At 27.4% G+C, this 16,324-nt stretch overlaps 1 protein-coding gene across 18 annotated transcripts in view; it reads right to left on the reverse strand.

The window, feature by feature from the left end:
- Positions 1–310: 310 nt before the first annotated feature.
- Positions 311–16,324, reverse strand: part of Samuel (SAM-motif ubiquitously expressed punctatedly localized protein) — a 126,252-nt gene continuing 110,238 nt past the window's right edge. For all 18 annotated transcript variants that reach the window (XM_073968756.1, XM_073968753.1, XM_073968754.1 and 15 more), the window contains one exon: positions 311–3,171. In XM_073968756.1, coding sequence (XP_073824857.1) covers positions 2,608–3,171 — 564 coding nt within the window. In that variant the 3' untranslated portion in view covers positions 311–2,607. The remainder of the gene's footprint in view (positions 3,172–16,324) is intronic.

Raw genomic sequence — 16,324 nt, forward strand, 5'->3', positions numbered from 1 at the left:
AAATCATGAAAAATGTTTTTTATTGGGCTTTGTAACTGGAGGTCACCCGTAGATCACACGCTCACTACGTTATGTGCAGTGGGAGAGCATTTTAATGGTACATATTGAGCAATGATGCACAAAATAATATGTGTGACTGTAGTATTTGTGCCATGAATCCACGCTAGAGTACTGCTTTGTTCATAGCTAATATTGAGCTCTGAGAATGTGATGAATTTTCATTTTATATTTCCATTCCGGTTCAGAAGAAAGTGGTGCTATAAATGTACTTACTTTTTCGAATTGAATAACAAAAAAATATAAAAAAATCTTTTATTTATGACTAGTTGTTAGAAAATTAAAATGTATGTTTTTATTCATTTCTTTGATTGAAAACTAACAATTGTTTTTATAAAAGTATTTCTATTTATTGTACACAGTTTAAGAAAATCTTGTTTTTTTTATTTTAAAGTAAATATTTTTGTTTATAGGCGTTAAATCACCTAAGTTTATCTGTGATAGATGTTCTATATATTTATGTATGTATATATATGTTGTATGTATAACTTAAGTACACTTGCTTTCAAAAAGTATGTGGTAAGTAAAAGTCTGCATAAAAATTAACATAGTTACTGTTTATATAAAATATTATTTTTTGTGTGTTTTTATATAATAAAAATATATGTATGTTAATAAAGTAAAGCAGGGTAAAATTTTATTAAAAACTAATAATAATTTTAATAATAATAACGATTTTAACAAAAAAAAAAAAAAAAAAAAACTTAAATTATTGTAATAATTGACTATGGGCGTTTTATGATTATATTTTATATATATTCACTTCTTTGTTTTTTTAGTTTACAAAAAATAAAAATATTTAATTCTTCCATTGTGTTTGGTGACTTTTAAACTCATAGTTTTTGAATACGTTAAAAACAAATCATTATAATTTTTTAAGAATATATTTATATACAGAATTCGTTATATGTTAGAATGTATTTCCAAAATACAAATTAAACTTTTCTATTACTAGAAATGCATCAATCTAATGCTACTGCCAAAAAATGTTGCAATTATGTTGGCTTTTTATACTTGATATATCTCATAAGGATACAAGTGTGCCAAAATTCCAATAAATTCGCTTTTTATAGTACGGGAGGAATAAATCGATTCAGAAAGTAACTTTTAAATGTAACTGCCGCTCAAACTTTTCTTCATTTGCAAAATGCAAACAAATGTTTAAAGGCATAATAGTTTAATTGCGAAAAAGATGAAATTTTCTTTCCTTTTTACTCCTCTTGGGAGCATATGGCCAGTTGCATACCTATATTTTTACTATATAACTTGCTAGACGTTACTGAGAAATTTTTTTCAGCAACATCTGGTAAGTACAAGGACACAGCCAGGAAAGACAACAAGTGGTTTCACAGAGTGACCTGGTAAATAAATGCACCTGGGCATAATATATACATGTGAGCGAGCGGCCAGAAATTATGGTTTAAGGCAAACAAATAAATAACAGCAACAATAAATGGATCTCAAGCTCAAATAAACTTGTCTATTTTGATTGCAAACAAATATGTTTTGTCCTAGTTAAAAATCATTTCATAAATCTTTTTAATGAATACTTTACCTGTAGTCCACGTAATATATGTATGACTAAATGTAATTTGAATTAATTTTTAAAAGTATAGAATTTAGTTTTTTTCGCAAAACTGCATGGAACAACGTTGATTTTAACATAAAACCAACAGTTCGGAATTCCGATGGCGACAGTAATAACTTCTCTGAATTTTAGTTATGCTTTCTAGTTTTCAGCATTAACTCATATTTTGAAGATACATTTTGTTTTTTTTTTTTTTTTTGGAAAATTGCTATGTTCAAACTTTTAGTTTTAGCGTACTTAAAGAAGCAATTTGATTTCCAACCTATATTTTTTATGTTTATTTTGGAAGACTGTATTTGTTGTTATTGCCTTTATTCAATTTATATAAACGTGAATAGCATTACTACTTTTATTATATGTATGCATGTGTGTTTGTTAATTGCTAAGCCATTAACTGGTTACTAAGGAATTCATCTTTCAGATAATAAGGAAATATTTACATTGGAAAATTTCAAATTTTAAATAATAAAAGATGACATACTCGTATGCATGTATGTAATTCAAAACAAAAGAAATAAAAAGAAAAGTAAACAAAAATGTTAACTTGTTGTGCGTCTTGAATAAAGCAAAAGTTCACTACATAATCACTTGTAATATCCCATGTACATTAGATACATATGTATGTATGACTCATGATGATACATTGATTCTCAAGGTTTTTTTGATATTCAATAGCGTTGTTTATACAACTATGAAAACTTTCAAGCATCCAAAGAGACATTTCTGTTTCTGAAGATTTTAAAATTCATAGGCCAAATAATTTAAATAAAAGATTTTAATTTTTGACAAAATTTTACCATGAAAATCAATGATTTTATCTAATAGCCTATTGGCTTAATAAAGTAAATGAAACCGGCAAATGCAAAAGAGGCACAGATCAGATTAAAAAATTTTAACCTGTCATGGAGAACAAGCATTAAGTCATATGTGCTGCAAAACATCATACATTTGCATTAGTACTACTAGCTGGAGTTGGAGCCATTGCTGTCATCACGATTGCTGCTATTACATTTATTGATATTGCTGCAGCTGTTATTGTAATTAGTGCTAATTGTATTGCATTTGTTTTGTGCTGACTGTGAAATAGTTGTAACATTTATTTGACAATTCATATCGCTGCTGCTGTTGTCAGTACTGTTGTTTGTTGGTGCTTCGACGACGTTTGTATTGGGTATTATTGTCTTTGTTGATGTTGTACTATCAGTTTTATCAGAAGAAATGTTGTTACTACTGCCTCCGCCATTGGTGTTATCGATGCTGCCGAATGTTGTTGACTTTGGTTGATATCTGTTAGCAGTCTTGTCAGTGGTAGTTGTGGTCGGTGTGATTCCTGCTGCCGTTTGTAAGGCCATCATTTGTTGAGCCTGGGCAACACATGTTACACAGGGACAGGGTCCGCCCAGCTTTTTCGCCAACATTGAACGTAGTTTAAGGGCTGGTCCCAATTTCATTCCCAGAGAATTAACCAGATGATCTTCTGTTAATAGCGGTAGTCCTGATCCATCTATACATTGATTGCGAAAATGCTAAAATGAGAACAGAGAAAACAAAACATAAAATGTAAACATGTCAAATTAAGCATTTCTACTGTAAATAGTTTTTTTTTATACAGCCTCCTGAATGATGTGTTACTTCTAAGAAGTAACATAACATGTACATTAGGTCTATAACCAAAATCAAATCCGACAAAATTTTATGTATAAAAAAACTACGTATAATAAAATTTGATCCGACAATTATTGAAGAACAAAATGTGGTTGTAACTTCCCAGCTAACATTTTTTTCCGAGCTTTCTGATTTCCGATTTTTTCTGAATATTTTTTTTTTTAGATTTTTTGTTCGATTTTTGTTGAAAAACAAAGTGATGGTTATAAAAAACGCATATACAATTTCTAAATTTTTATATAAATGCAACATATAATAATTCAAGCTAGTGTTAATAGCTTCAACATCCTCGTGCATATTATTCTACTATTAATCAAAAAATGATAATGTTTAAAATAAGAATTTTCCATAAATAGCGCATAAAAAGAAAATTGTCTCTGATTCGGGTTTGCTCTGTGTTGTGTAAATATCATCAAAGACGTCAGAGCCCAATAATTTTGTCCGTTTTTTCCAGAAAATTTTAACTTTTCTTCGAATTTTTCCAGAATATTTTTCCGAAACTAGGACCGATTTTCTTCAAAAAATTTAAATTTTCCACCGAATTTTTTTCCGAATTCGGACCCATTTTTTCAGAAAATCTGAATTTTCCAAGAATTTTCTTCCGAATTCGTGGAGAAACTCTTATATATTTTTAGAATTTCTATAGAAAAACTTTCCGAATTCCACATCGATACTTTCGTAGAGAATTCGGCATTAGAATCGGAAATTTGTTCAGAGATTCTGACCGAATTCGGGTCATTATAAAATTTGCTGGCCGGGAATTGTGAAAGTATTTGTAAATTGGAGTATGTTTGTGTATGTGTGAATTTTTAAGATTGAGAAAAATCAAAAGTGTTTTGATTTTTAAATGAAACCCAGTCAATACGTCCCATAAAGAAGCAACGGTGTGCCATCATTCAGGCCGAATTCGTGGAGAAACTCTTATATATTTTTAGAATTTCTATAGAAAAACTTTCCGAATTCCACATCGATACTTTCGTAGAGAATTCGGCATTAGAATCGGAAATTTGTTCAGAGATTCTGACCGAATTCGGGTCATTATAAAATTTGCTGGCCGGGAATTGTGAAAGTATTTGTAAATTGGAGTATGTTTGTGTATGTGTGAATTTTTAAGATTGAGAAAAATCAAAAGTGTTTTGATTTTTAAATGAAACCCAGTCAATACGTCCCATAAAGAAGCAACGGTGTGCCATCAGGTTTCTGCTGAAGGCAATTTCATGCCAACACCATGTCAGGGAAGCTGGAGTACGCTTTACCTGGAGTATAGCATGTATTTTGACAACAAACATCTAGAACGTGGAATACTTCTTTGTGCAAGATTTGATGAGCAATTATGCTCAATATAACAGCCTTCACCACTGGAAAAACTGAGATTAAGACAAAAAGAAGTAAGAAAAAAAGAGGAGTGAGATCCCTTTTGTCAAGTTTAAACATCTCCAAAACATTTGCAATACACCCAGCAAGCAATGCACCCCAGGCCATTCTAGCTCTTCTTGCGTGTATTCTGATGCCTGAAACCCGGAACGGATTGGATAAAATCCGTTCATTTATTTCTTTCTCATGGGCTGATCATTGGTTCAGCAGTCAATTGTTCCACACTGAAGATTTTGAAGAGCTATCTGTAGCACAGAATGGATAGTCATAAAAGCTCTCAATTGCCAGAAGATCTATTTGAAAAAGATGAATCTCTAATCAGCACTGCTCGAAGCAACCAGTGCTGTGAGCGTTCGATCAAAGTTATAATGCAAGACTTATACAACTCTTGTAACAAAAAGTACAGCCTCTCACAGAGATTCACGTGTTTGATGGCTCTATGTAAAGTTACATATCATGGCCCAATAAAGGTCATCCAATCGGCAAATTCACAAAAAAATACGATTAAAAATTATTTCGTTTTGAATTTGTTATTATTAAAAATGTTTATTTACCTTTGGTTTCTTTTATATCACACAACAATAAACGCCACAAAACACAAATATAATTGTAGACAAATGTTTTATTCGCGATATATCAAAAGAATTTAAACATTTGGTTGAAATAACCAAAATTTGTTTTGATAATTTTGCTATGGGTAACTATATTTTTTTTGTTCAATTTCAAACTATGTCCCAATTTACATTGGGCGAGTTTACTTGCGGCAATTGTCAGTTTGTAGGTGAGAGAGGGTGCTGAGAGGCAAAGGGTTACCATATGCCTCACCTCTCTCTCCTACAAAATGACAATTGCCGCAAGTAAACTCGCCCAATATAAATTGGGACTATGACAATGTATTTTGACAGGAAATGGAGGTATCAGCTTGTCTTTTTGGATGACCTTCTATTTGGATCATGGTTACATATACATATTGTTACGGAATTAAGGTTTATCTTAGCTCCCTGTATACGTTGTTTTATTCCCTAATACGATTTGTACTAAATAAACCGAGGATTCATTAAGATTACGATTCTGTAATGCTTTATTGACGTTCTTCACACAGGACTTTATTTATTTCTGTACGAAGCCAGCACACAGCTTTACTCTATTCAGGTTACTCTTTACTGAGTTTACACTGACGGTTTTAAGTCGCGGCCTGAATTACAACTCCATCGCCCATCCGCTTCTTCTCTTCTTTATTTGCCAATCCGTATTCGGACGTTAGCGATCATACAATTACAATTTTGTGTTACCACATTTTACTTAACTAATTGTTTATATTATTATACAATTAAATGACATGTTTTATTCAATTATCAAAAGGCTTCGGATTCTGGCGGCATTCAGAAGACTTCGTTCTTCTTGCAGACCCGTCCATTCTTTAATGTTTTTTATCCATGTTGTTTCTTTCCTTCCTCTGGGTCTTTTTCCTTCGATATTAGATTGAATAATGGTTTGGAGAAGCGTATATTTTTCATTTCTCATTACATGACCCAAATAGGATGTTTTTCTGGTTTTTATCGTACGTGCAACTTGGAGTTCGGCATTCATGCGTCTAAGCACTTTCTCATTTGAGACACGATCTGTCCAGCGAATTTTTAAAATGCGACGATATATACACATTTCAAGCGAATTTATTCTTTTTTGATCTGATGCCTTTATGGTCCAGGTTTCGGCTGAATATAGTAGTACTGGCCATATGTAACATTTAACAAAACGCATTTTTGTTGGTAAGCTTATATCGTGACTGGTAAGCGTGTTTTTTTGTATTTAAAAAATGAATTTCGTGCCATTTCAATTCTGCACTTTATTTCTTTTGACATATCCCACTCATCAGCCCATCCGCTACGGCTCCATATTTATACTCGCTTGCGTATGAACAGACTGTACTAGCCTCCTTCATCTGGGAGGTTCTACAATGTTCAAACGAGCTCCAGATGCACATACATACATACTCGTATACATACAGACGAATGCATGTAACAACTAGTGGTACAGCGAGAATAGATACGAGGGAATAGGAGGGGTTACAATGAATGACGTCACAATATAGAAGTATAACTCTAACAGAAATTCATCTAAATTAACTTAAATCTATCAGTTACATTTGTAACACCAGAACTTGTGTTCAATTATACATCTGCTTACAGCGACTTCAAAAAATTGTCCAAAATAAAAATAACAATTTAAAATCATTTTGTGCGTGGGTTTTTTCATGAAAAGTCATCAAAATATGATACGGGAAGGGTTGTGTAGTTGAAAAAAGAGATTACCCTAATATGGACTGCGATTATCCCTAGCTGCTAGTTCAGTCTTACAAACACATCCAACTCCAAACTCATGCAATCGCGTTTCCTAAAAGTCGACGCAGAAAGTGACCATGAAAAAATTCTATGCTTTCGGGACATCATAGTATCATAACTGACGTACTCCCCGACTTGCAACTTTCAAAATCGAATGCGAATTATATTATCCGCACCCGAGTATAGTATGGATCATACTTGTATTTTAATTCCGTCTCAGACTTCAATTGCAATTATCATCGCAATGGTGATGGGGTTGGTTGACCATTTATAGTCGGGTTAGTTGCCAAGGTGTTTAGTTAGGCTGGCTACTCATTGTGAGCTGCTGTTTTTGTTTTTTGAATGCCGATTACATACTGGTAGTGCATGTTTAACTTTCACGGCCACTTAGAAAAATGGCCTGAACTTGTTAAACTATTACTTTGATCTGAGGAATACTGCCTACCAACCTACCTGCTGCTTATATTCGTTGCTTTGCTATCACGGTCCAACCACAACATCGAAAAATACACAAACCATTGTGTGGCGAAAAAATGTTTGCAAAATGTGTGTGTGTGTGTATGTGAAAATGAACATTAGGATGGTTCCTGATGATATTACAAATGTTTAATTTAAAGTTTAAGATTAAAAACAAATTTTGGCTATTACTGCAAGAGAATAACTGAAAGGATGCAAACTGGAAGAATAAGAAGCTTGAGTGTAGTCAAAGTTTAAGAGAACATCAAATTGGATTCAATCGTTTCTAGAGAAAAATGAAAAAATAAATTTAATGAGAGGTTCTGATTAGTCCATATTTACATTAGGCAATTTTCCTTGCGGCAAGTGTCACTTTGTCGGTGAGAGAGGGTGTTGAGAGGCAAAGGGCAAACAGTTTTATCAAATCTGAATCAAGGGTGTAGCCAGAATAGTGCCAACTGAACCTTTTTAAGGGTCTAGGTAAGGGCAGCAGGTCCCCCCACCGAAAATAATGTCAATTACGAAAATTACAAAAGGAATTGAAATTGCCATTACGAGCATTTTCCCCTTACAAGTAAACTTGCCTAATGTAGATTGGGACTTTTTTAAATTCCGAATCTAATAAATCATTTCCCGTGAAAATCCAATCAATGGGAGATGTACTTATTTTATCCCAAAAATAGTGTTTGATGCCACATCCACGGCTTGAACGCCTTGAAATAGATATACACTCTAAACTTTTTCTGTTGAATTTCACAATGATAGGCAACAAGATGCGACACTAAAATGCGTAATTTTTAAAAGCTTTGTGGTTGTTTTTTACGCAAAATTTGCTTAAAATTTACACATTCTGAGCTGGGATTTTAGACACAACTTATTGTAATTTGACGCACTTTTTTATAAATGTATACAAAGGTACCCAAATAATTTCTGAATCTATATACATAAAAGAGCTTGGTGATGACTGAGTGAGTGAGTGAGTGACTGACTGGCATATCATCGCCCAGACGAAACCGCTGAAGCTAGAAAGCTGAAATTTTGACTGTGCGTTGCTGTTGGTGTGTAGGCGTGAGATAAGGCTGGGTTTTTGGAAATTCGACCTAGAAGGGTACGAAAAGTACTAAAAGGTACTAAATATGGTACCCTTTGTATTAGGCAAACGGGAAGAGCTAGAATTTGAAATTTGAAATTTGGAATGAGGGTAACTGATGGAGAGTTAGAAAGATGTACCAAAGGGTTTTTGGAAATTCAACCTCTAAGTGTACGAAAATGTCTAAAAGTTACAAAATTTAGTACCAGTTGTATATTTTGAACGGATTTAGCTAGAAACTTTGAATTTGGTATGTAAATGAAGGTTGGGAAGTGGTGTTTATAAAAGGAAATGGTTTAGGAAATTCATACTCATGTGTACGAAAAGTACTAAATGGTACTAAATTTAGTACAATTTGGATTTGGGTGAAAGGATAGAGCTGGAAACCTGAAATTTGGAACTAAGATTACTGACGGAGTATAGGATTGAGATATGGGGGTGGTTTTGGAAATTCGTACTTATGTGTACGAAAAGTACTAAATGGTACTAAATTTAGTACAACTTGGATTTGGGTTAACGGATAGAGTTCGAAACCTGAAATTTGGAATTAAGATTACTGTTGGAATATAGGATTGAGATAGGTTTGGAAATTCGTACATATGTATGTGTATGAAAAGTACTAAATGGTACTAAATTTAGTACAACTTGGATTTGGGTTAACGGAAATAGCTGGAAACCTGAAATTTGGAATTAAGATTACTGACGGAGTATAGGATTGAGATATGGGGGTAGTTTTGGAAATTCGTACTTATGTGTACGAAAAGTACTAAATGGTACTAAATTTAGTACAACTTGGATTTGGGTGAAAGGATAAAGTTCGAAACCTGAAATTTGGAATTAAGATTACTGTCAGAGTGTAGAATTGAGATAGGTTTGGAAATTCGTAAATTATGTGAACGAAAAGTACTAAATGGTACTATATTTAGTACAACTTGGATTTGGGTTAACGGAAATAGCTGGAAACCTGAAATTTGGAATTAAGATTACTGACGGAGTATAGGATTGAGATATTGGGGTAGTTTTGGAAATGCGAACTTATGTATACGAAAAGTACTAAATGGTACTACATTTAGTACAACTTGGATTTGGGTGAACGGATAAAGTTCGACACCTGAAATTTGAAATAAAGATTACTGTTGGAGTGTAGAATTGAGATAGGTTTGGAAATTCGTAAATTATGTGAACGAAAAGTACTATATTTAGTACAACTTGGATTTGGGTTGTAAATGAAGGTTGGGAAGTGGTGTTTATAAAAGGAAGTAATAATAAATACTAAATAATAAATACTAAATAATAAATAATAATAAATAATAAATAATAAATAACAAATAATAAATAATAAATAATAAATAATAAATAATAAATAATAAATAATAAATAATAAATAATAAATAATAAATAATAAATAATAAATAATAAATAATAAATAATAAATAATAAATAATAAATAATAAATAATAAATAATAAATAATAAATAATAAATAATAAATAATAAATAATAAATAATAAATAATAAATAATAAATAATAAATAATAAATAATAAATAATAAATAATAAATAATAAATAATAAATAATAAATAATAAATAATAAATAATAAATAATAAATAATAAATAATAAATAATAAATAATAAATAATAAATAATAAATAATAAATAATAAATAATAAATAATAAATAATAAATAATAAATAATAAATAATAAATAATAAATAATAAATAATAAATAATAAATAATAAATAATAAATAATAAATAATAAATAATAAATAATAAATAATAAATAATAAATAATAAATAATAAATAATAAATAATAAATAATAAATAATAAATAATAAATAATAAATAATAAATAATAAATAATAAATAATAAATAATAAATAATAAATAATAAATAATAAATAATAAATAATAAATAATAAATAATAAATAATAAATAATAAATAATAAATAATAAATAATAAATAATAAATAATAAATAATAAATAATAAATAATAAATAATAAATAATAAATAATAAATAATAAATAATAAATAATAAATAATAAATAATAAATAATAAATAATAAATAATAAATAATAAATAATAAATAATAAATAATAAATAATAAATAATAAATAATAAATAATAAATAATAAATAATAAATAATAAATAATAAATAATAAATAATAAATAATAAATAATAAATAATAAATAATAAATAATAAATAATAAATAATAAATAATAAATAATAAATAATAAATAATAAATAATAAATAATAAATAATAAATAATAAATAATAAATAATAAATAATAAATAATAAATAATAAATAATAAATAATAAATAATAAATAATAAATAATAAATAATAAATAATAAATAATAAATAATAAATAATAAATAATAAATAATAAATAATAAATAATAAATAATAAATAATAAATAATAAATAATAAATAATAAATAATAAATAATAAATAATAAATAATAAATAATAAATAATAAATAATAAATAATAAATAATAAATAATAAATAATAAATAATAAATAATAAATAATAAATAATAAATAATAAATAATAAATAATAAATAATAAATAATAAATAATAAATAATAAATAATAAATAATAAATAATAAATAATAAATAATAAATAATAAATAATAAATAATAAATAATAAATAATAAATAATAAATAATAAATAATAAATAATAAATAATAAATAATAAATAATAAATAATAAATAATAAATAATAAATAATAAATAATAAATAATAAATAATAAATAATAAATAATAAATAATAAATAATAAATAATAAATAATAAATAATAAATAATAAATAATAAATAATAAATAATAAATAATAAATAATAAATAATAAATAATAAATAATAAATAATAAATAATAAATAATAAATAATAAATAATAAATAATAAATAATAAATAATAAATAATAAATAATAAATAATAAATAATAAATAATAAATAATAAATAATAAATAATAAATAATAAATAATAAATAATAAATAATAAATAATAAATAATAAATAATAAATAATAAATAATAAATAATAAATAATAAATAATAAATAATAAATAATAAATAATAAATAATAAATAATAAATAATAAATAATAAATAATAAATAATAAATAATAAATAATAAATAATAAATAATAAATAATAAATAATAAATAATAAATAATAAATAATAAATAATAAATAATAAATAATAAATAATAAATAATAAATAATAAATAATAAATAATAAATAATAAATAATAAATAATAAATAATAAATAATAAATAATAAATAATAAATAATAAATAATAAATAATAAATAATAAATAATAAATAATAAATAATAAATAATAAATAATAAATAATAAATAATAAATAATAAATAATAAATAATAAATAATAAATAATAAATAATAAATAATAAATAATAAATAATAAATAATAAATAATAAATAATAAATAATAAATAATAAATAATAAATAATAAATAATAAATAATAAATAATAAATAATAAATAATAAATAATAAATAATAAATAATAAATAATAAATAATAAATAATAAATAATAAATAATAAATAATAAATAATAAATAATAAATAATAAATAATAAATAATAAATAATAAATAATAAATAATAAATAATAAATAATAAATAATAAATAATAAATAATAAATAATAAATAATAAATAATAAATAATAAATAATAAATAATAAATAATAAATAATAAATAATAAATAATAAATAATAAATAATAAATAATAAATAATAAATAATAAATAATAAATAATAAATAATAAATAATAAATAATAAATAATAAATAATAAATAATAAATAATAAATAATAAATAATAAATAATAAATAATAAATAATAAATAATAAATAATAAATAATAAATAATAAATAATAAATAATAAATAATAAATAATAAATAATAAATAATAAATAATAAATAATAAATAATAAATAATAAATAATAAATAATAAATAATAAATAATAAATAATAAATAATAAATAATAAATAATAAATAATAAATAATCTATATATATAAAAGAGCTTGGTGATGACTGAGTGAGTGAGTGACTGACTGGCATATCATCGCCCAGACGAAACCGCTGAAGCTAGAAAGCTGAAATTTTGGCTGTGCGTTGCTGTTGGTGTGTAGGCGTGAGATAAGGGTGGGTTTTTGGAAATTGGACCTAGAAGGGTACGAAAAGTACTAAAAGGTACTAAATATGGTACCCTTTGTATTAGGCAAACGGGAAGAGCTAGAATTCTGAAATTTGGAATGAGGGTAACTGATGGAGACTTAGAAAGATGTATCAAAGGGTTTTAGGAAATTCGACCTATAAGTGTACGAAAAGTTACTAAATTTGGTACCAATTGTATATTTTGAACGGATATAGCTACAATCTTCATATTTGGTATGGGAATCAAGGTTAAGAAGTGGTGTTGATATAAGGAAATGATTTTGGAAGTTCGTACTTATGTGTACGAGTAGTACTAAATGGTACTAAATTTGGTACAATTTGGATTTGGGTGAACGGATAGAGCTAAAAACCTGAAATTTAGAATTTGGATTACCGTTGAAGTGTACGATTGAGATATGAGGGTAGTTTTGGAAATTCATACTTATGTGTACGAAAAGTACTAAATGGTACCAAATTTGGTACAATTTGGATTTAGATAGACATGGAAACCTGAAATTTGGAATTAATATTACTGATTGAGTGAAGGATTTAGGTAGTTTTGGAAAAGTTTTGGAAAAGATTTAGGTAGTACGAAAAGTAGTAAACGTTACTAAATTTGGTACAAATTATATTTGGGCGAACGGATGAGCTGGAATCCTGAAATTTGGAATTTAATTACTTTTGGAGTGTAGGATTGTGTTAGTCTTGGAAATTCGTACTTATGGGTACGGAAAGTACTAAATGGTACTAAATTTGGTACAATTTAAATTTAGTTGAACGGATAGAGTTGGAATCCTGAAATTTCGAATTAAGGCTACTGATGGAGAGTAGGATTGAGGTAGTTTTGGAAATTCATACTTATGGGTACGGAAAGTACAAAAAGTACTAAATTTGGTGCAATTTATATTTGGGTGAACGGATAGAGTTTGAATCCTGAAATTTGGAATAAGGATTACTGATGGATTGTAGGATTGAGGTAGTTTTGGAAATTCATACTTATGGGTACGGAAAGTACAAAATGTACTAAATTTGGTAAAATTTACATATATTTGGATGAACGGATAGAGTTGGAATCCTAAAATTTGGAATTAAGATTACTGATGGATTGTATGATTGAGGTAGTTATGGAAATTCATACTTATGGGTACGGAAAGTACTAAATGTACTAAATTTGGTACAATTTATATTTGGGTGAACGGATAGAGTTGGAATCCTGAAATTTCGAATTAAAGTAACTGTTGGAGTGTAGAATTGAGGAAGTTTTGGAAATTCGTACTTATGGGTACGGAAAGTACTAAATATATTTGGGTGAACGGATAGAGTTGGAATGTTGAAATTTTGAATTAAGGTTACTGTTGGAGTGTAGGATTGAGGAAGTTTTTTGAAATTCGTACTTATGGGTACGAAAAGTACTAAATTTGGTACAATTTGGGGAAACGAATAGAGCTGGGATACTGAAATTTGGAATTATGATTACTGTTGGATTGACTTAGTCTTGGAAATTCGGAAAGTACTAAATGGTACTAAATGCAGTACAATTAAATTTAGGTGGACGGATAGAGCTGGAATCCTGAAATTTGGAATTATGATTACTTATGGAGTGTAGGATTGAGGTAGTTTCGGAAATACGTACTTATGGGTACGGAAAGTACTAAATGGTACTAAGTTTGGTACATTTTGGATTTGGGTGTACAGATAGAGCTGGAATCGTGAAATTTATAATTAAGATTACTTATGGAGTGTTGCATTGAGTGTTGCAATAAGTGTACTAAATGGCACAGAATTTGGTCCAAATTGTTATTGTGTAAAGGGGTAGAGCTGAAATTGTGAAATTCGGTATTAGTATAGCAGTTGACGTTTGGAGTGGAGATAGAGAGGAAGTTTTGCAAATTCGTACTAATGTATACGAAAAATACTAAATCGCGGTTTGGATATAGTTTTGGATAAAAGGAAGTAATTATTGGAACTTATACAAACTATAAGTACTAAATTTGGTACCAGTTTGGTGTTGCATGATGGGATATAGGTGGAATTTCGAATTGTTATATGAGGGATTGTGTTGGTGTTTAGATACGGTTTTTTTGAAATGCATACAAATTCTAAAATTAGGCTGAGGGCTGGTTGATTTATTGAGAAATACGAAATGTACTAAATGCTATTAAATTTGACGTTGGGTATAGCAATGAAGATCTAATTATATCATTAGTGCGTGAAAAGTACAAAATTGCAATAAATTTGGTATAGAAGTGAAATTCTGATATATTATTGATTTGTCAGGTTCATTGTTAGAGGTGGTCGTACAATAAGTACGATGGTACTGGGTGAATCGATAAATGCAATTTGTTATGAGGATAACTGTTGAGATTGGATCAGAATGTTTATTTAAATCCGCCTTTAAATGTATGAAAGGTTTCTACATGTAATACCATTGACATTGGGTGAACAAGTAGAGCTAAAACTGTAACATTTGAGCTAAGGTCCTGGATTTTAAAAATTGTACTGAATTATGTACTATTGTTTCTAGGTTAACACGAATTCGGTTTCTAAATAATGTACTGAAATCAAAAAGTCAAACGTACATTTTCAACAAAATTGTTTTATATCTTTGTTGTCTATTCATTTGAAAAGGTAGATCTATGCGGCTAATGTTTTACAAGAAGGTTTTGACATCCTGAGAAAAAAGGCCAAAAATAAAATGTCTCAAAAATTAACTGTTATATAGGGTAACATCTTCTGAATAAAGGTTTTCTACATTTTGATATCACAAAATTTAAAATTCGGTTGGAAAATGTGGATACAATTTTCAAAATACCCACACCGTTCTAATAAAACATGGACTGGAATTTAAAAGGTAGGCCGCCGTTGAAGTGTAGAGGTCTTTTTTGAAATTCGAACAAAACGTATACGAGCAGTACTTGAATGAAATTAAATATCAATTCAAATAAGTATTAGTACATCAAAATTTTCAGTGTTCTCCATATTAACCCCCTGTTTTTGTAAAAAAAAATATTGTTCTCACACGAATTGTCAAATTTTGTATATCTATTTACTCGCCTTAGCGCAAATGTGGAACGCTGATTATTGAATGAGGAATTCTTGACTTTATATAAAACGTGTCTACGAAGAATTAGGTTTGTATGCCATCTAGGGGCTGAGCTATGGATGCCCAAATTATTACGCATATAGACGAACGAACAAAAAATAGTTACAAAAACAGGGGGTAAATATTGTTTATTTGTATATTATTCCTTTTCCGCTTACGAAGTGGCGGGCATTTTGCTAGTGTGTTTAATAAAACTTCTTTTTGAATACGGAGAAAATTTTATTTTATTTATATAAAAACATAACTAATTTAATTAAAATACTAATAAAAGTAAATATTTATACGGGTATGTTCTAAGACACACTTCACCTCTCACTTCACGCCTCAAGCATTTTGTTCACCTCATTTACTCCTATTTTTTGTGAATTTCTTGGGGCTAGTCCGTCTATAAAATACTCGAAAAAAGCCTTAATGGGGTGAGCAAAATGCATGAGGTGTAAAG

Source organism: Musca autumnalis, unplaced genomic scaffold, assembly GCF_047663935.1.
Source record: "Musca autumnalis isolate F117 unplaced genomic scaffold, ASM4766393v1 scaffold_2, whole genome shotgun sequence".
In the NCBI taxonomy this organism is placed as follows: domain Eukaryota; kingdom Metazoa; phylum Arthropoda; class Insecta; order Diptera; family Muscidae; genus Musca; species Musca autumnalis.